Source organism: Heterodontus francisci, chromosome 2 (assembly GCF_036365525.1).
Source record: "Heterodontus francisci isolate sHetFra1 chromosome 2, sHetFra1.hap1, whole genome shotgun sequence".
In the NCBI taxonomy this organism is placed as follows: domain Eukaryota; kingdom Metazoa; phylum Chordata; class Chondrichthyes; order Heterodontiformes; family Heterodontidae; genus Heterodontus; species Heterodontus francisci.
The window spans coordinates 198041826-198064067 of record NC_090372.1 but is presented as its reverse complement, the minus strand read 5'-3'; the positions used below and the strand labels follow the sequence as shown (position 1 = coordinate 198064067).

Sequence of the window (22242 nt, the reverse complement as noted above, 5' to 3'; positions counted from 1 at the left end):
TTGCTATCCTCCGCCTGACAGGTGTTAGGAATCAGAATTTTGATATTTTCCAACCGCCCATAATGCACAGCTAAGACAAATGCATGCTTTTTTCACTTCAAAATTCAACGCAAAAGAAAAACGCTTTCTCTCCTTGATATGCTTTCTGAAGTTTGTAGAACAGAATACAAGCTACTGATGAAAGGCCACGGACATGAAATGTTAACTCAGTTGCTCTATCCACAGATGCTGCCTGATCCACTGAATATATCCAGCATTTTCTGTTTATATTCTGGATTTCCAGCATCAACAATATTTAGCCTTTACTTTAGAAAAAAGGCTGCAATAAATTATAATAATTATATTTTTCTTAGACACAATTAGAAGCGAGTGCAATACAAAAGATAGTGCAAGTAGGAAAAAGGGAGGTGGAGTAGCTGTACTTACCAGAGATAGTATAATGGCAGCAGAAAAATGCATACAGCTAACAAGACAAACAGAATCCATGTGGATAGAGATATTAAAAGAAAGGATTAATCACATAAACGGGTAGGCTACAGACACTTAATAATGGAAGGAGGTGGAAGAAGAAATACGCAAATTACAGAAATGAGTAACAAAAATAATCACCACAGAGGAATTAATTGGCAGAGAGAGGTAGGTAAAGGGGATCGGGAATAGAGTATCTACAATGTGTGGAAGACTCCTTTCTAACCCAGTATGCAACAAGTCCAACAAGGGAGGATTTGCTACTGGATCTGGTAATTGGGGATAAACCAGAGCAGATAACGGAAGTAAAAACATCTAGGCAGTAGTAACCATAATATGGATTAGGATAATAACTTAGAAGGACATAAGCATAACAAAGTCCAGGATAATAGATTGGAGAAAAGCAGATTTTGCGGGGTTGAGAATGAAGCTTGGGATGCAAAGCCCACAGACAGCAGAGCCTCCCAGTCCTTCCTGTCATCTATCACAGAGGTCTTAGACGACAGCAGGAGGGAGAGACTGGACAAGCCGCTAACTCTGGACGAGCTGACAAAGGCCATCGAGTCCTTCGAGACGAGTAAAACCCCCGGAAGCGACGGCTTACCGGTCGAGTTGTACTCGGCCCTGTGGGACTGGGTCGGCCCAGACCTGTTGGAAGTATACGAGAGTATGCTCCTGGCCGGCAGCATGTCAGAATCCATGAGGAAAGGCATCATCACCCTCATTGACAAGCGGAAGGGGGAGAGGGCAGAAATCAGAAATTGGCGGCCCATCTCACTGCTTAATGTTGACTAAAAGATTCTGTCCAAAAGTCCATAGCCAGTCGAGTCAAGTCTGCTCTGGAGTTGGTGATCCACCCCGATCAGACTTGTACTGTACCCGGCAGAAAGATCTCTGATAGTCTCGCGCTACTCAGGGATACGATCGCCTATGTGCGGGACAGGAGGGTGGACACCTGCCTCATCAGCCTGGACCAGGAGAAGGCTTTTGACAGGATATCACACACCTACATGATGGACGTGCTTTCCAAAATGGGGTTTGGAGAGGGAATCTGCAATTGGATCAAACTGCTCTACACAAACATCAGTAGCGTAGTCTCAATCAATGGGTGGGAATCGGAAAGTTTCCCGATACAATCTGGAGTCAGACAGGGCTGTCCTCTCTCCCCGGTCTTGTTTGTTTGCTGTATTGAACCCTTTGCTGAGTCTATTAGGAAGGATGCGAGCATAAGAGGGGTGACAATCCCAGGCAGCAGAGGCACTCAGGTGAAAACCTCCCTGTACATGGATGACGTCGCCGTCTTCTGCTCAGATCCGCTGTCCGTGCGCAGACTGATGAGCATCTGCAACCAGTTCGAACTGGCCTCGGGAGCCAAAGTTAACCATGGCAAGAGCGAGGCCATGTTCTTTGGGAACTGGGCTGACCGATTCTTTGTCCCCCTCACCGCCAGGTCAGACTACCTGATGGTGCTGGGGATATGGTTCGGAAGGGCCGGGGCGTGCACCAAAACCTGGGAGGAGCGAGTAGCCAAGGTACAACAAAAGTTGAGCATGTGGGGGCAGCGATCTCTCTCCATTGTGGGTAAGAACCTGGTCATCAGGTGCGAGGCGCTCACATTGTTGCTGTACGTGGCGCAGGTCTGGCCCATACCCCACTCCTGCGCTGTAGCAATCACCCGAGCCATTTTACGCTTCATCTGGGGATCCAAAATGGACTGGGTCCGGAGGGACACGATGTTCAAACCTCTGGATAAGGGCGGAAAAAATGTACCCAACGTGGCCCTCATCCTGAGGACCACCTTCGTGAGCGGCTGCATCAAGTACGCAAACTCCAAGTATCACTACGTGCTGAGGTTCTATCTGTCCCCGGTGTTGCGAAGGATGGGCCTGGTCACATTGCCACGGAACGCACCATGCAGTTGGACTGTGCCGTACCACCTATCCTTCGTGGAGCAGTTTCTGCGGGAAAACACCTTTGACCACCGATCCATCAGGCAGTGGTCTGCACGGAATGTCCTCAAGGCCCTACGGGAAAAAGAGACGGGGGATCCGGTCGGGTGCTTCCCCAAGCAGACCGCCAAAGTCATTTGGCGGATGCCTCATCACCAGAACTTTCAAACAAGCACCAAGATGTAGCTTGGCTGGTGGTGAGAAGAGCCCTCCCAGTCAGATCCTTCCTGCACGCCCGCAGTCTCGCCCCCTCCGCGCAATGCCCTCGCGGTGGCTGTGGTGGGGAAGAGACGGTTGCCCACCTCCTCCTGGAATGTGTCTTTGCAAAGCAGGTGTGGAAAGAGATGCAGTGGTTTTTGTCGAGGTTCATCCCAAGCAGCTCTATAACACAGGAGTCTGTGCTCTATGGGCTGCTCCCAGGGACGCACACCGAGATAAACATCAACTGCTGCTGGAGGACTATCAATTCAGTGAAAGACGCCCTTTGGTCTGCCCGAAACTTGCTGGTCTTCCAGCACAAAGGGTTGTCCACCACCGAATGTTGCAGACTGGCACATTCCAAGGTCCAGGACTACGTGCTGAGGGACGCACTAAAGCTTGGGGCAGCCGCAGCAAAGGCTCAATGGGGAAAGACCACAGTATAAGGTCCCCCCACCAAGCTGAACTGAGGGGCTGGATCCATGGGAAACCCCTCGAACTGTATGAGAAAAATTTTCATTTGCTGTAAAATATAAAAATGTTAATGGCATGACAAATGAAATGGAAGGGTTGTGAAGCAACTCATGATTGTATTGAAGGAAACTGATCTCCCTTGCAATGTTTGTATTTTTTGGTGCTGTTTGAAACTGTTTGGCAATGTAATTTTTACAGATTTTTTTGAATAAATAATTTGAATAAAAAATTTTTTTGGAAATAAAAAGAGAATAAAGCTTGGGAAATAAGATGGATAACAATATTGGCAAACAATAATGTAGGAGAGCAATGGGAAATGTTTAAAATTGTGATTAACAAAACCTGGGGAAAATATATTCCACTAAAAAGCAAGAACATTAATGTGACACCATGCATGAATAAAGACATGGGGAAAAATTGAGGCTAAGAAAAAAGACATACACTAAGTACATGAACAGCACAGGTGAGCATGACAAGGGAGAATATGAAGAGAGTCGATGAGAAGTCAAAGACAATTAGGAAGCCAAAGAGGAATTAGGAAATTAATTTATCAAGGAACAAAAAACAAGGGAGGATTTGCTACTGGATCTGGTAATTGGGGATAAACCAGAGCAGATAACTGAAGTAAAAGATCAAGGCAGTAGTAACCATAATATGAATATAAATATTCTACAGGCACATAAATAAAAAGCAAAGTCAGGATAGGAATAGGGCCACTAACGGACTGTCAAGTGTTATGGTTAGGTGAGGAGGGGGTCAAAGGGCTTCCCTCTTCTACTGCTCCTTGTCTGATCACAACAGGTTTAATTCTTTTTTAAAGTGGATGTACTGGCCAATTCAGTAGAAGTTTAATTACTTACTTGCGATGATCATAACAAAAGCTAATCAGACAGGTTTTCGAGTTTAACAAAGGAACAGGTTAACTTTATTGTACTTAAACCAAACTAATTAAAATAATAAATTATTCAACAACTTTGACACGCACACACACAAATAGGTTACAGAGTGGGGAAGGGTAGATTAGTCGAGTTAGAGTCCATTAAAAAAAGGGTGTGTAGTCTGTGGAGTTTGGTGATTCGGCTGGCTTCTAGCTGAATTCAGTGGTCCTGAGACTTTTAGCTTGAAGAGATAGATGACTGATTCGGTGGATCTCTTGGAGACAGCGACGTGGATGATTTCCTCCAAAGGGGTTTGGGCTTGTAGCCGGAATATGCAGAGGTGGTCAGTCAACAAGCAGAGTTCGCAGCTTGCAAGTTGAAAAGGAGAGAGCGCGAGAGACCCCCACTTGGGTCTGCATGCATCAGAGTCCAGAAGCTATTCAACCTGCTGCAGAGAAACATCAACTTAAAAACCACTGGGGGGGGGGGGGCCGGGGGCTTGTGATTCAAGCATGGGAGTGAGTAGTGTATTTCTTCTTGCCAACAAGAACAGACAGTTCCCTTAAACTCCATTATGAGCGTTTCAAATTAACTATGCGAGGAAGGCATGATAAAGGAGTTACTCACAGTTAAAATGTGATTTAAAATGTTCATTAGTTCAAATTTGCTGAGGTTTGCCTTTATGGTGTTATGAAAGCGCCTCTGTTTTGTTAAATATTTTTTTTTTGAGGATTTATTTTTGAAAGATTGAAGAAATGTTAAACTTTGGGGGTTTTCAAAAAGGGGGTCATGTAAAGGCCACTTGACTTTGAAAAACAGCCCCTGGAAATGTTTTTTTTTTTTAAAAAGGAGCACTGAGAGATCTTGTGAGGAAAACAAGCCTTTCCGGAAACCACCCGACTTCCGGCTCAATAAACAGAGAACTTTGGATACCTGGAGAAGTTGTTTACAAAGAAGTGACAGGTCAAGATTGATGGAGGTCAAAAGGTTCTGTTTCACTTTTGAATTGTTGCGAGTTGGGGTTGAACTGTATAAAAAGGGAGAGAACTTCCAAGAAGAGAAGAGAATTTCCAAGGAGAGAAGAGAAGACCATAATCCAGCTCAGCTTTCCAGCACCTCTCTAAAGGACCCGGAGAATTCCATTGTGTCAACTCAACTCGTCTCCTGTCTTTGAAGAAAAGCCTGCTAAATTAATTCTCAATGCCGCCTAAAAAGAACTGTTCTAAAAGATCCCAGTGACGGGTCTACGTGTACTCTGAGGCCAGATTGTATGCCAGTGTTGTGTTCTAAAACATCTCATCTGCTGTTTCTTGAAGAACATAGAACGTTACAGCGCAGTACAGGCCCTTCAGCCCTCGATGTTGCGCCGACCTGTGAAACCATCTGACCTACACTATTCCATTTTCATCCATATGTCTATCCAATGACCACTTAAATGCCCTTAAAGTTGGCGAGTCTACTACTGTTGCAGGCAGAGCGTTCCACGCCCCTACTACTCTCGGAGTAAAGAAACTACCTCTGACATCTGTCCTATATCTATCACCCCTCAACTTAAAGCTATGTCCCCTCGTGTTTGCCATCACCATCCGAGGAAAAAGGCTCTCACTATCCACCCTGTCCAACCCTCTGATTATCTTATATGTCTCTATTAAGTCACCTCTTCTCCTCCTTCTCTCCAACGAAAACAACCTCAAGTCCCTCAGCCTTTCCTCGTAAGACCTTCCCTCCATACCAGGCAACATCCTAGTAAATCTCCTCTGCACCTTTTCCAAAGCTTCCACATCCTTCTTATAATGCGGTGAATGAGCAAGTATTCAGCCCAAGTTTTTTTTGTCTGTAATAGAGCTCTACAAACAATATCCCTTTATTTTTCCGGTTAACCAGTCTGTGTGTGTGTGTGTGTGTATGTAACGAGCTAAGGTAAAAAGGGAACTTTCATATTTCAATCTGTGTGTTTATGCTTTACTTCATTATTATATAACAAGTTATTAACCAGTATACTGAAAATTTTGTTGTTCATTAGTGCGTTTTATTTGGGAAAAATACAGTATATGATTGACCGTATCAGTAAGTGGGAGAATTTAACTATATGTTGTGACCTGTGGAGGAGACGTGGGACTAGAATGAACACTGTACTCCTCCTGCCTTGGTTGTAACAATGGCAATTTAAAAATATCCTTATGGTGTATAATCGTATTGGCTGAAGACTGGCATCTGTGATGCTGGGGACTTCAGGAGGAGGCCGAGATGGATCATCAACTCTGCACTTCTGGCTGAAGATTGTTGCAAGTGCTTCAGCCTTATCCTTTGCACTGATGTTCTGGGGTCCCCGATCATTGAGGGTGGGGATATTTGTGGAGCCACCTCCTCCAGTTAGTTAATTGTCCACCACCATTTACGGCTGGATGTGGCAGAACTGCAGCGCTTAGATCTGATCCGTTGGTTATGGGATCGCTTAGCTCTATCGCATGCCGCTTACGCAGTTTGGCACGCAGATAGTCCTGGGTTCTAGCTTCACCAGGTTGATACCTCATTTTGAGGTATGCCTAGTGCTGCTCCTGGCATGCCCTCCTGCATTCTTCATTGAACCAGGGTTGGTCGACTGGCTTGATGGTAATGGTAGAGTGGGGGATATGCCGGGCCATGTGGTTACAGATTGTGGTTGAGCATAATTCTGCTGCTGCTGCTGATGGCCCACAGCGCCTCATGGGTGCCCAGTTTTGCATTGCCAGATCTGTCAAAATCTATCCCATTTAGCACAGTGGTAGTGCCACACAACACGATGGAGGGTATCAAGAACAAAGAACAGTACAGCACAGGAACAGGCCATTCGGCCCTCCAAGCCTGCGCCGATCTTGATGCCTAAACTAACACCTTCTGCACTTCCGGGGACCGTATCCCTCTATTCCCATCCTATTCATGTATTTGTCAAGATGCCTCTTAAATGTCGCTATCGTACCTGCTTCCACCACCTCCCCCGGCAGCAAGTTCCAGGCACTCACCACCCTCTGTGTAAAGAACTTGCCTCGCACATCCCCTCTAAACTTTGCCGCTCTCACCTTAAACCTATGTCCCCTAGTAACCGACTCCTCCACCCTGGGAAAAAGCTTCTGACTATCCACTCTGTCCATGTACTGGTCCTGGATTCTAATCAACTGACATTTGAAAGACTCCCACATGTCAGATGTTGATTTACCCTCAAACAGCCGCCTCCAATCTAAATTCTTCAGTTCCTGCCTAATATTGTTATAATTAGCCTTCCCCCAATTTAGCACCTTCACCCGAGGACGACTCTTATCCTTATCCACAAGTACCTTAAAACTTATGGAATTATGGTCACTGTTCCCGAAATGCTCCCCTACTGAGACTTCGACCACCTGGCTGGGCTCATTCCCCAATACCAGGTCCAGTACGGCCCCATCCCTAGTTGGACCATCTACATATTGTTTCAAGAAGCCCTCCTGGATGCTCCTTACAAATTCTGCCCCATCCAAGCCCCTAGCACTAAGTGAGTCCCAGTCAATATAGGGGAAGTTAAAATCACCCACCACTACAAACAAAGAACAGTACAGCACAGGAACAGGCCATTCGGCCCTCCAAGCCTGCGCCGATCTTGATGCCTGTCTAAACTAAAACCTTCTGCACTTCCGGGGACCGTATCCCTCTATTCCCATCCTATTCATATATTTGTCAAGCTGCCTCTTAAACGTCATTATCGTACCTGCTTCCACCATCTCCCCCGGCAGCAAGTTCCAGGCACTCACCACCCTCTGTGTAAAGAACTTGCCTCGCACATCCCCTCTAAACTTTGCCCCTCGCACCTTAAACATATGTCCCCTAGTAACTGACTCTTCCACCCTGGGAAAAAGCTACTGATGATCCACTCTGTCCATGCCGCTCATAACTTTGTAAACCTCTATCATGTCACCCCTCCACCTCAGTCGTTCCAGTGAAAACAATCCGAGTTTATCCAACCTCTCCTCATAGCTAATGCCCTCCAGACCAGGCAACATCCTGGTAAACCTCTTCTGTACCCTCTCCAAAGCCTCCATGTCCTTCTGGTAGTGTGGCGACCAGAAATGCACGCAATATTCTAAGTGTGGCCTAACTAAAGTTCTGTACAGCTGCAGCATGACTTATCAATTTTTATACTCTATGCCCCGACCGAAGGTATGCCGTACGCCTTCTTGACTACCTTATCCACCTGCGTTGCCACTTTCAGTGACCTGTGGACCTGTACGCCCAAATCTCTCTGCCTGTCAATACTCCTAAGGGTTCTGCCATTTACTGCATACCTCCCACCTGCATTAGACCTTCCAAAATGCATTACTCACATTTGTCCGGATTAAACTCCATCTGCCATTTCTCCACCCAAGTCTCCAACCGATTTATATTCTGCTGTATCCTCTGACAATCCTCATCACTATCCGCAACTCCACCAACCTTTGTGTCGTCTGCAAACTTACTAATCAGAACAGCTACCTTTTCCCCCAAATCATTCATATATACTACAAACAGCAAAAGTCCCAGCACTGATCCCTGCGGAACACCACTAGTCACATCCCTCCATTCAGAAAAGCACCCTTCCATTGCTACCCTCTGTATTCTATGACAGAGCCAGTTCTGTATCCATCTTGCCAGCTCACCTCTGATCCCGTGTGACTTCACCTTTTGTACCAGTCTGCCATGAGGGACCTTGTCAAAGGTTTTACTAAAGTCCATATCGATAACATCCACTGCCCTTCCTTCATCAATCATCTTTGTTACTTCCTCAAAAAACTCAATCAAGTTAGTGAGATACGACCTCCCCTTCACAAAACCATGCTGCCTCTTGCTCATAGGTTTGTTTGTTTCCAAATGGGAGTAAATCCCGAAGAATCCTCTCTAATAATATCCCTACCACTGATGTAAGGCTCACCGGCCTATAATTTCCAGGATTATCCTTGCTACCCTTTTTAAACAAAGGAACAACATTGGCTATTCTCCAGTCCTCTGGGACCTCACCTGTAGCCAATGAGGATGCAAAGATTTCTGTCAAGGCCCCAGCAATTTCTTCCCTTGCCTCCCTTAGTATTCTGGGGTAGATCCCATCAGGCCCTGGGGACTTATCTACCTTAATGCTTTGCAAAACACCCAACACCTCCTCCTTTTTGATAATGAGATGACTGAGACTATCTGCACTCCCTTCCCTAGGCTCATCATCCACCAAGTCCTTCTCCTTGGTGAATACTGATGCAAAGTACTCATTTAGTACCTCGCCCATTTCCTCTGGCTCCACACATAGATTCCCTTCTCTGTCCTTGAGCAGGCCAAGCCTTTCCCTAGTTACCCTCTTGCTCTTTATGTATGTATAAAAAGCCTTGGGATTATCCTTAATCCTGTTTGTCAATGACTTTTCATGATGCCTTTTAGCCCTCCTGACTCCTTACTTAAGTTCCTTTCTACTGTCTTTATATTCCTCAAGGGATTAGTCTGTTCCTAGCCTTCCAGCCCTTACAAATGCTTCCTTTTTCTTTTTGACTTGGCTCACAATATCTCGCGTTATCCAAGGTTCCCGAAACTTGCCAATCTTATCCTTCTTCCTCACAGGAACATGCTGGTCCTGGATTCTAATCAACAGACATTTGAAGGACTCCCACATGTCAGATGTTGATTTACCCTCAAACAGCCGCCCCCAATCTAAATTCTTCAGTTCCATCCTAATATTGTTATAATTAGCCTTCCCCCAATTTAGCACCTTCACCCGAGGACTACTCTTATCCTAATGCACAAGTACCTTAAAACCTATGGAATTATGGTCTGTTCCCGAAATGCTCCCCTACTGAAACTTCGACCACCTGGCTGGGCTCATTCCCCAATACCAGGTCCAGTACGGCCCCATCCCTAGTTGGACTATCTACATATTGTTTCAAGAAGCCCTCCTGGATGCTCCCTACAAATTCTGCCCCACCTAAGCCCCTAGCACTAAGTGAGTCCCAGTCAATATAGGGGAAGTTAAAATCACCCACCACTACAACCCTGTTACCTTTACATCTTTCCAAAATCTGTCTACATATCTGCTCCTCTACCTCCCGCCGGCTGTTGGGAGGTCTGTAGAAAACCCCCAACATCGTGACTGCACCCTTCCTATTCCTGAGCTCCACCCATAGTGCCTCGCTGCACGACCCGGGAAGGGGAGAGTTACCTGGACGTTTTGTTTCAGGAGGCAGTCACACCTGGTAGATTAAGTAATTCAAATTCAGTTAGTGATCAGGGACAACAGGGTGCGATTGCAAGTGTGGCAGGTAGGGGGATCCTGAGTTCAGGAGTGGAGCAGCCTCAGCCTTTGACCTTATCCAACAGGTACGAGATACTTGCTCCCTGTGTGGATGAGGAAAAGGGCTGCGGGGAGGATGAGCCAACTGACCACGGCACCATGGTGCAGAAGGCCATTCAAGAGGGGGGAGCAAAAAGACAAGTGGTAGTTATAGGGGATTCTATAATTCTTTTGGGCCTCCTTATCTCGAGAGACAATGGATACGCGCCTGGAGGTGGTCAGTGGTTTGTGAAGCAGCGCCTGGAGTGGCTATAAAGGCCAATTCTGGAGTGACAGGCTCTTCCACAGGTGCTGCAGAGAAATTTGTTTGTTGGGGCTGTTGCACAGTTGGCTCTCCCCTTGCGCCTCTGTCTTTTTTCCTGCCAACTACTAAGTCTCTTCGACTCGCCACAATTTAGCCCTGTCTTTATGGCTGCCCGCCAGCTCTGGCGAATGCTGGCAACTGACTCCCACGACTTGTGATCAATGTCACACGATTTCATGTCGCGTTTGCAGACGTCTTTATAACGGAGACATGGACGGCCGGTGGGTCTGATACCAGTGGCGAGCTCGCTGTACAATGTGTCTTTGGGGATCCTGCCATCTTCCATGCGGCTCACATGGCCAAGCCATCTCAAGCGCCGCTGACTCAGTAGTGTGTATAAGCTGGGGATGTTGGCCGCTTCAAGGACTTCTGTGTTGGAGATATAGTCCTGCCACCTGATGCCAAGTATTCTCCGAAGGCAGCGAAGATGGAATGAATTGAGACGTCGCTCTTGGCTGGCATACGTTGTCCAGGCCTCGCTGCCGTAGAGCAAGGTACTGAGGACACAGGCCTGATACACTCGGACTTTTGTGTTCCGTGTCAGTGCGCCATTTTCCCACACTCTCTTGGCCAGTCTGAACATAGCAGTGGAAGCCTTACCCATGCGCTTGTTGATTTCTGCATCTAGAGACAGGTTACTGGTGATAGTTGAGCCTAGGTAGGTGAACTCTTGAACCACTTCCAGAGCGTGGTCGCCAATATTGATGGATGGAGCATTTCTGACATCCTGCCCCATGATGTTCGTTTTCTTGAGGCTGATGGTTAGGCCAAATTCATTGCAGGCAGACGCAAACCTGTCGATGAGACTCTGCAGGCATTCTTCAGTGTGAGATGTTAAAGCAGCATCGTCAGCAAAGAGGAGTTCTCTGATGAGGACTTTCCGTACTTTGGACTTCGCTCTTAGACGGGCAAGGTTGAACAACCTGCCCCCTGATCTTGTGTGGAGGAAAATTCCTTCTTCAGAGGATTTGAACGCATGTGAAAGCAGCAGGGAGAAGAAAATCCCAAAAAGTGTGGGTGCGAGAACACAGCCCTGTTTCACACCACTCAGGATAGGAAAGGGCTCTGTTGAGGAGCCACCATGTTGAATTGTGCCTTTCATATTGTCATGGAATGAGGTGATGATACTTAGTAGCTTTGGTGGACATCCGATCTTTTCTAGTAGTCTGAAGAGACCACGTCTGCTGACGAGGTCAAAGGCTTTGGTGAGATCAATGAAAGCAATGTAGAGGGGCATCTGTTGTTCACGGCATTTCTCCTGTATCTGACGAAGGGAGAACAGCATGTCAATAGTCGATCTCTCTGCACGAAAGCCACACTGTGCCTCAGGGTAGACGCGCTCGGCCAGCTTCTGGAGCCTGTTCAGGGCGACTCGAGCAAAGACTTTCCCCACTATGCTGAGCAGGGAGATTCCACGGTAGTTGTTGCAGTCACCGCAGTCACCTTTGTTTTTATAGAGGGTGATGATGTTGGCATCGCGCATGTCCTGGGGTACTGCTCCCTCGTCCCAGCACAGGCATAGCAGTTCATGTAGTGCTGAGAGTATAGCAGGCTTGGCACTCTTGATTATTTCAGGGGTAATGCTGTCCTTCCCAGGGGCTTTTCCGCTGGCTAGGGAATCAATGGCATCACTGAGTTCCGATTTGGTTGGCTGTATGTCCAGCTCATCCATGACTGGTAGAGGCTGGGCTGCATTGAGGGCAGTCTCAGTGACAGCATTCTCCCTGGAGTACAGTTCTAGGTAGTGCTCAACCCAGCGGTCCATCTGTTTGCGTTGGTCTATAATTAGGGGGATAGATAGTATCCTTTGCAAGCCGGATCGGGAGTCCTGCATGGTGTGTTGCCTGCCCGGTGCCAGGGTGCAGGACATCTCTGACCGGCTTGAAAGGATATTGGAGCGGGAGGGGTAGGATCCAGTTGTTGTCGTCCACGTTGGGACTAACAACATAGGCAAGGCTAGGATGGAGGACCTGTTTGGGGATTATAAAGCACTAGGAACAAAATTAAGGAACAGGTCCTCGAGGGTCATAATCTCCGGATTACTGCCCGAGCCACGTGCAAATTGGCTTAGGGATAAGAAAATTAGGGAAGTAAACACGTGCCTAAGGGAGTGGTGTGGGAAAGAGGGGTTCCATTTCATGGGGCATTGGCATCAGTTTTGGAACCGGGGGGATCTGTACCGATGGGACAGTCTCCACCTGAACCGATCTGGAACCAGTGTTCTAGCGAAAAGGATAAATAGGGTGGTCTCTAAGACTTTAAACTAGTGACTCGGGGGGAAGGGAAAGGGAAAACGACGGAGTATGATGGTAAATAAAAAGGTAAGCAGCAGGTCAACATGTGTGCAGGAGGGTTTAAGTTCAAGGCAGACTATGAAAGAAGCAGAAAGGAAGGATAACTCAGGAGTTATTATTAGAGATGTTGGAAATCATGAGGGTAAGAAAGCGAGCATAAAGGCACTTTACCTGAATGCTCGTAGCATTCGTAACAAGGTTGATGAGTTAACGGCACAAATCATCGTGAATGAATATGATTTGGTAGCCATTACAGAGACATGGTTACAGGTTGGTCACGACTGGGAGTTAAATATCCAGGGGTACCAGACTATTCGGAAGGACAGACAGGAAGGTAAGGGAGGTGGTGTAGCTCTGATATTCAAGGACGACATCAGGGCGGTGCTGAGAGATGATATAGGTTCTATGGAGAATGAGGTTGAATCCATTTGGGTGGAAATTAGAAACTCTAAGAAGAAAAAGTCATTGATAGGCGTAGTCTATAGGCCACCAAATAATATCACATTGGGGCGGGCAATAAACAAAGAAATCACTAATGCCTGTAAAAATGGTACGGCAATTATCATGGGGGATTTTAATCTACATGTAGATTGGTCGAACCAGCTCAGTCAGGGTAGCCTTGAGGAGGAGTTCGTTGAGTGTATCCGTGATAGTTTTCTTGAACACTATGTAATGGAACCGACGAGGGAGCAAGCTATCCTAGATCTAGCCCTGTGTAATGAGACAGGAATAATTAATGACCTCATAGTTAGGGATCCTCTTGGAAGGAGTGATCACAGTATGGTTGAATTTAGAATACAGATGGAGAGTGTGAAGATAAAATCCAATACCAGGGTCCTGTGCTTGAACAAGGGGGACTACAATAGAATGAGGGAGGACTTGGCTAAAGTCGACTGGAAACAAAGATTTTATGGTGGGACAGTTGACGAGCAGTGGAGGACTTTCAAAGCAATTTTTCAAAGTGCTCAGCAAAAGTATATTCCAGTGAAAAGGAAGGACTGGAAGAAAAGGGGTAATCTGCCATGGGTGTCTAAGGAAATAAGGGAGGCTATCAAATAGAAAAAGAAGGCATACAAAGTGGCCAAAAGCAGCATGAAACTAGAAGATTGGGAAAACTTTAAAGGTCAACAGAAAGCTACAAAAAGAGCTATAAAGAAAAGTAAGATGGAACATGAGAAAAAACTAGCACAGAATATAAAGACAGATAGCAAAAGTTTCTATAAATATATAAAACGAAAAAGAGTGGCTAAAGTAAACGTTGGTCCTTTAGAGGATGAGAAGGGGAATTTAGTTATGGGATATGATGAAATGGCCGAGGCATTGAACAGGTATTTTGTATCGGTCTTCACAGTGGAGGACATTAATAACATGCCAGTAATTGACAAAGAGACGAACGTAGGTGAGGACCTGGAAACAATCATTATTACGGAAGAGGTAGTGTTGGGCAAGCTAATGGAGCTAAGGATTGATAAGTCTCCTGGCCCTGATGGAATGCATCCCAGGGTACTAAAAGAGATGGCGGGAGAAATAGTAGGTGCACTGATGGTAATTTTCCAAAATTCGCTGGACTCTGGGGTAGTCCCAGCAGATTGGAAAACAGCAGATGTGACGCCACTGGTTAAAAAGAGAGGTAGACAAAAGATGGGGAATTATAGACCGGTTAGCTTAACCTCTGTAGTGGGGAAGACGCTTGAGTCTATTATCAAGGAAGAAATAGCAGGGCACCTCGATAGAAATTGTCCCGTTGGGCAGACGCAGCATGGGTTCATGAAGGGCAGGTCATGCTTGACAAATCTTTTGGAATTCTATGATGACATTATGAGCAAGGTGGACAATGGGGACCCAGTGGGTGTGGTGTACCTAGATTTCCAAAAGGCCTTCGACAAGGTGCCGCACAAGAGGCTGCTGCATAAGATAAGGATGCATGGCGTTAGGGGTAAAGTATTAGCATGGATAGAGGATTGGTTGACTAACAGGAAGCAGAGAGTGGGGATAAATGAGCGCTATTCTGGTTGGCAATCAGTCACTAGTGGTGTGCCTCAGGGATCGGTGTTGGAACCTCAATTATTTACAATTTATATAGATAATTTGGAGTTGGGGACCACGTGTAGGGTGTCAAAGTTTGCAGATGACACTAAGATGAGTGGCAGAGCAAAGTGTGCAGATGACTGTGAAACTTTGCAGAGGAACATAGATACATTGAGTGAGTGGGCAAAGGTCTGACAGATGGAATACAATGTTAATAAATGTGAAGTCATCCATTTCGGTAGGAGTAACAGTAAAAAGGATTATTACTTGAATGGTAAAAAGTTGCAGCATGCTGCTATGCAGAGGGACCTAGGTGTCCTTGTGCATGAATCGCAGAAGGTTGGTCTGCAGGTACAGCAAGTAATTAGGAAGGCAAATGGAATTTTGTCCTTCATTGCTAAAGGGATTGAGTTTAAAAGCAGAGAGGTTATGTTGCAGCTGTATAAGGTACTGGTGAGGCCGCACCTGGAGTACTGTGTGCAGTTTTGGTCTCCTTACTTGAGAAAGGATGTACGGGCACTGGAGGGGGTGCAGAGGAGGTTCACTAGGTTGATTCCGGAGTTGAGGGGGTTGGATTATGAGGAGAGACTGAGTAGATTGGGATTATATTCATTGGAGTTCAGAAGAATGAGGGGGGATCTTATAGAAACATATAAAATCATGAAGGGAATAGATAAGATACAAGTAGAGAGGATGTTTCCACTGACAGGTGAAGCTAGGACAAGAGGGCATAGCCTCAAGATTAGAGGGAGCAGATTTAGGACTGAATTAAGAAGGAACTTCTTCACCCAGAGGGTTGTTAATCTATGGAATTCCTTGCCCAGTGAAGTAGCTAACGCTACTTCAGTAAACGTTTTTAAAGCTAAGGTAGATATCTTTTTGAACAATAAAGGAATTAAGGGATACGGTGGGAGCGCGGGTAAGTGGATCTGAGTCCACGAAAAGATCAGCCATGATCTTATTGAATGGCGGAGCAGGCTCGAGGGGCCGGATGGCCTACTCCTGCTCCTAGTTCTTATGATCTTATGACCCCTCCGAGGTGTCCTCCCGCAGTACAGCTGTGATATTCCCCTTAACAAGTAATACAACTCCCCCACCCCTTTTACATCCCCCTCTATCCCGCCTATAATCAGTAGTGTCTACATACAGTTTTAAGTTATTGACATGGGGCACTTTGCTGAAATGCTCATGATCTATTAACCTGCATTAGTATACTGTAATCAGTCAGTGATGGTAATGTTGGATCAGTGCATCTTTCACAACATTTTTAAAGTTTTTTCTTCCGGGTGTGGGTGAATCTGGCAATCTTGCTCCACAAACCACTGACCACCTCTAGTCGCTTACTCATTGACTCTCGAGACAAGGAGGCCAAAAATGATGATGTGGGTGAATCTGGCAAGACAACATTTATTGTCCATCCCTCATTCACCCAAGATGATGGTCATCTGCCTTCTTGAGTAATGACTGCTTTTGCTAGGTCACATACTTGAATCTCTTGTAGGCTCTTGGTTTACTTGAAATGCTCAAACTTTAAGCTGTAAAATCTGTAAAGCTTTAATAAAATGAAAACTGACTAAAAAGGAACAACATACAAAATTGAGGGGCAGGAAAAGACCAGTTGGTCTCTCAAGAATACTCCTGCTTTGTAAAGAAAGAAAATGTTAATTCCAATACAGATAGGAAAACCAGGACTATGCAGTCCATTTGCCAGTTCCAACAAAACCTTTTAAATCCTTAATATTTGCCACACTATCTGTCTGCCTCCTTGGACAGTCCATTCTAAATGTTCACCAGTACTTCCTGCCACTGAGCTAATTTTGATCCAACTTGCCACTTTCCCTTGGATCCTTTGGGCTTCTACTTTGCTGACAAGTCTGCCATGTGGGACCTTGTCAGATGCCTTGCTAAGATCCATGTAGACATCATCAAATGCAGAAGCTTCATCAACCCTCATTATCTCTCAAAAAAATTCAATCATGTTTGTCAGACAGGACCTCCCATTAACAAATCCATCCTGACTGTCCTTGATTAATCCATGCCCTTCTAAATGATGATTAATACTGTCGCTCAGAATTTTTTTCAATTATTTGCCCACTACTGAGGTTAGACTGACTGGCCTGTAATTACTTGGTCTATCCCTTTCTCCTTTTTTTGAAAAACTGTACAATGTTGTGGGGGGGGGGGGGGGGAGGGGCAGAGGGAGGGGGGGGTGGTGAGGTTGGAGAAAGCAGAGAAAGGGAAAGTGTAAGGGGAGCGCGCGTATACACGAGCAAGAGCGCCTGAACAAAGAAGAGACTATGAGGACTGATTATGTATATTGGGCATGTTCTCACCAAGAACAATCCAGTTGCAAGGTTTTTCAGATTCTAAAGGGACAAGATAGCATAAAGTTATTTCACCTTGTCCAGAACAGTGCCCGAAGGTGGGTAAATTTATAATTAACCTAAACAAACAATATTTCAGTAAGCAAGCAGTCAATCTATGAAACAGACTCCCTAGGGAGTTGATAGAACCAGTGAGAATTCATTAATTAAAATACAAATTGGATAGATTTCTTTCAGAAAAGATTTTGGAATACAGTAAACAAGCAATTTGATACAGTAATTTGAGACAACATATGGCAATGTTAGCATACTTTGGGAGGAGCAGGTGACTTTGGACCTATGGTTACCAAAGCTCTCCCAGTCATGTCATGTCAAGTCTGGGTCTATTGTAGAGTAACTGATAAGAGACTGATCACTATGATTAGTCAACAATTCAGTTATCATGGTTATCATAAAACTACCATGCTGTCAAAAGACGAACAAGATAGACCTTGGCCTTCTTTTAACCAGCAATTACTGTTTTATAGTATTCAAATCAAGCAACAGAAAGAGAATAAGTTGGTTGATTTTCTCACTTATTCACATATTTCAGAACTGTAATATCAAATCCACACTGATTATTCATTGAGGAAAAGACTTCAATATTACAATTAAGTGTACTAAAAAGTAGATCATGAATTTTAAAATTTGCAGTCATTGTTACATAATTACTCTTCTCCCTCCCCCCAAAAAATTCTTTCAACCTATCCAACAAATATAATTAAAAGCTGACACTTTGCTACAGGACAGAAGTTTCCACATTCCTCTGCTGAACACCAAGACACAAGGTTCACAAAGACTCCAATTGTTTTTGTCCATTTAACTTCTATCTGCATCGGCTCCTCCTTCCATCTCCCCTTGCTAGTATCGATGGATTCCAATGAAGACCATTAGTTAAAACCTACATCTAGTGACAACCAATGCACAGTTGGGAACACTCTTGTCTCAATCAAAAGATCATGGGTTCAAGTCCCACTCCGGAGACTTGAGCATATAATTTAGGTTGACACTACAGCACCGTACTGAGTGCGTGCTGCAGTGTCGGAGGTACCATCTTTCGGACAAGACATTAACCTGAGGTCCTAACTGCCCTCTCAGGTGAACATTAAAGATCTCGCAGCGTGATTCTGAAGCAAAGCAGGAGAGTCCTCTGGTGTCCTAGCTAATATTTATTCCTCAACCAACTAAAAATAGATCACATTGCTGTTTGCAGAACCTTGCTGTGTGCAAATTGGCTGCTGCGTTTTCAACATTGCAAATACCATTGAAAATAATTAGCTGTAAAGTGCTTTGGGGAATCCAGAGGTCGAGAAACGTGACTCAAAACTCTGCTGCCCATATCTTAACTTGCCCCAAGTCCTGTTTACTCATCTGTGTGCACGAGCTGCCGATCCAGCAAATCAATTTTAAAATCCTCATCCTTATTTTCAAGTCCCTTCATGGCCTCAACCCGTGCTATTTCTATAACTTCCTTCAACTTTACAAGTCTCCAATTATGCCCTCTTGCACATCTCCAATTCGAATCGTTCCACCACTGACGACCACCCTGTCAGCTACCAAGTCCCTAGCTCTGGAATTCCCTCCCAAAACCTCTATGTCTCTTGCCACTCTCAAGACGCTTCTTAAAACTAGGCTCTTCGACTGAACTTTTAGTCATCTGTCCTGACATCTCCTTCTGTGGCTCGGTGTCAAAAATGATTTTTTAAGTACATTGGGACGTTTTGTCCCATTAAAAGGCTGCCTATAAAAATGCAAGTTCTTCCTCTTTGACACCTGTCCTTAAAGTCGTCTTCTTTGGCTGGACAAGGAAGGAGAAAAATGTTATCTTCTGTGAAACGCTTCGGGACCTTTTTAAACTCGGTTAACAGCATTCTACAAATACAAGTTGCTGCAGTCAGTGACAGTGCAGCAACATTTCGAGTCCGCCCTCGCCCTGCATTCACTCACCTCCGCAATACAGTTCCGCATCCTTCCCCCCGCGTACCTGGCAACTGAGCGCAAGCAGCGCCGCCAGCAACAGCGCGAGACCCCAGCATCGCCGCGAACCCATGGTCGATCCACGCGCTTCCAACCGTCACAACACCAGGGAGCGGGGTGGTGAGGGTGTAGCAGACAAGCCCTGATCCCCGAGAAACCTCAACAGCACCAACCGGCAGACAACACCGGTGAAAGTAGGAAAAAGGGGCTCAGGGAGTGAAAGTTTCTCTCGATTAAAAGTTGTGCAAAGCGAAGTCCAGGCCGCTTTGAACTAAGGTCGAACTTGTCTGGGAGAAGCCAATACACTGTCCAGCATTACTTTCTCTCGTTAACAATTAAACTGCCCGATCCATGGACGTTGACATCCCACGCACGATTCAGAACTAAACAGCTAGAGAGAACGGAATACAGAAATACACCGGCCGCGGAAGCGGACTGACACCTCTTCAGCAAGCTGAGCGCCCCGCCCCCTTCCCTCGCAAGCCCCGCCCTCTCCTCACCGCAAGCCCTTTTCCCCCATGTGCCGCTTCAGAGCGTTGCCACGTAGACACAAGGGAGCTGCACGTGCTACTTACGTCATGGCGTTCCCTCTCAGCTGGTGAGGCATCACACGTGCGCGCGCTGAGCAAGGTAACCAATGAGGAGCAAGAATGAGGGAAGGCAACATTCTTGTATTCACAGTAGTCGCCCAGAGAGTGAAGAAGGTGTTGGAGGTTGAGGAGAAATGCTTTCTCACTGTGCAAAGGATGGAATTGTCACACTATTGTATTTTTACTTCATGTGTCTGTATTAAATTTTTTTAACACTGCGATTTGATGTTTGTTGAAGTTGATTTTTGGTGACTCATTTTACTCTTTGAATTATATCTATGTTGATTTCATAATTTTGCTTATTTATGTTTTGTTCAGTGACATGTTGCAAAACGTTAGCCGCAGCAGAGGTTGCGCTCCTTTGAACAGATTCTACGAGAAGGATGAACCATCCCTAATTAACCCTGAGGATGGTATCAAATTGAAAGAGCATCTCCCGTTTTATTGCAACATTTAAACCAGACTGAAAGAACAGGTGTACACTGCTGCGAAGATTAGGGGTAGGCCAGAAGATTGGCAAAAGTTTAGAAACCAGCAAAGGAAGACTACAAATAGTAAAAAAAGAAGTTAAAATATGAGAGTAAACTAGCAAAGAATATAAAAAACGATCGTAAGAGTTTCTGCCAGTATAAAAAAGGAAGAGAGTAGCTAAAGTATTTGGTATCTGTCCTCACTGTAGAAGACTCAAAAACCATCCCAAAATCAAAAGGCAATAGGGAAAGGGGAATTTAAAACAATCACTATCACTAAAGAAAAAGTACTAGGAAAACTAATAGAACTGAAGGATGACAAGTCCCCAGAGCCTGATGGCTTTGCACCCTAGGGTCTTAAAAGAAGTGGCTGAAAAGTGGCTGCATTGGTTGTAATCTTTCAAAATTCTCTACATTCTGGAAAGGTCCCAGCAGATTGGTAAACTGAAAATATAACACCTCTATTCAAGGAAGGAGGGGGACAGAATGTAAGAAATTAGTGGCAACTTAGTCTGTCATAGGGAAAATGCTGGAATCCATTAGTAAGGAAGTACTGGCAGCACATTTAGAAAATCATAATACAATCAAGCAGAGTCAACATGGTTTTATGAAAGGGAAATTGTGTTTGACAAATTTATTAGAGTTCTTTGAGGATGTAACAAGCAGGGAGGCTAAAGGGAACCACTGGCTGCAGTGTATTTGGATTTTCAAAAGGCATTTAATAAGTTGCCACATAAAAGATTACCGTACAAGATATGAGCTCATGGTGTTTAATTATCCTAATATAGACTTGGATAGTAATGGTGTAAAGGCAGAGAGGGACAAGAGTTTCAGAAAAATTTTCTACATCAGTATTTTTCCAATCCAACAAGGAAGGAGGCATTGCTGGATCTGGTTCTGAGAAATGAGGTCGGTTAAGTAAATCAAGTGTCAGTAGGAGAACATTTAGGGGACAGTGACCGTAGCATCATAAGTTTGGGTAAGTTATGGAAAAGGACAAGGGGCAATCCAGAGTAAAGATTTGGTGGAGGTGTTCAAAATCATGAGGGGTCTGGAGAGAGTAGATAGGGAAAACTGTTCCTACTGGTGGAAGAATCGAGAACAAGAGGGTGCAAGTTTGAGGTAATTGGCAAAAGAAGCAAAAGAAAAACTTTTTCATGCACCAAATGGCTAGGATCTGGAATGCACTACCTGAGAGTGTGGTGGAGGCAGGTTCAATCAAGGCATTCAAGAGCGAATTGGATTGTTATCTGAAAAAGATGAATGTGCAGGGCTACAGGGAGAAAGTTGGGGGAGTGGCACTAGGTAAACTGCTCCTTCATAGAGCCAGCACAGACATGATGGGCCAAATGGCCTCCTATGCTGTAACAATTCTGTGCTTCTGTGACAAGCCCAGCAACTACAGGCCATAAAGTTTAACCTCAGTGTCAAGAAAGCTTTTAGAAACAATAATTTGGGGCAAAACTAATAGTCATTTGGACAAATGTGGATTAATTAAGGAAATCCAGCATAGATTTGTTAAGGGCAAATGGTGTTTGCCTGAGTTTGTTGATGAGGTAACAGTGAGGGCTGATGAGGATAATTCGGTTGATGATGTGTATACGATTTTCCAAAAGGCGTTTATTAAAATGCCACATAACAGGCTTGTCAGCAAAGTTGGAGCCCATGGAATAAAAGGGACAGTGGCAGCATGGATACGCAGCTGGCTGGGTGACAGGAAACAGAGAGTAGTTGTGAACATGAGAACAGAAAGTGCCGGAAATACTCAGCAGGTCTGGCAACATCTGTAGAAAGAAACAGAGTTAACATTTTGTGTCTGTGACCTTTCACCAGAACTGGCAAAAGTTAGAAATGTAACAGTCTTTGAGCAAATGAAAGGGGGGAGGGGGAAGAAGAACAAAAGGAAGGTCTGTGATAGGACGGAGGGCAGGAG

General features: G+C 45.1%; 1 protein-coding gene across 1 annotated transcript in view; it reads right to left on the bottom strand.

Annotated features, from left to right (window-relative positions):
- LOC137380187 (protein canopy homolog 1-like) overlaps positions 1 to 19729 on the bottom strand; it is a 126607-nt gene extending 106878 nt beyond the window's left edge. Inside the window, exon 1 of the mRNA XM_068051960.1 lies at positions 19220 to 19729. Coding sequence (XP_067908061.1) covers positions 19220 to 19322 — 103 coding nt within the window. The 5' untranslated portion in view covers positions 19323 to 19729. The remainder of the gene's footprint in view (positions 1 to 19219) is intronic.
- Between the last annotated feature and the right edge of the window lie 2513 nt (positions 19730 to 22242).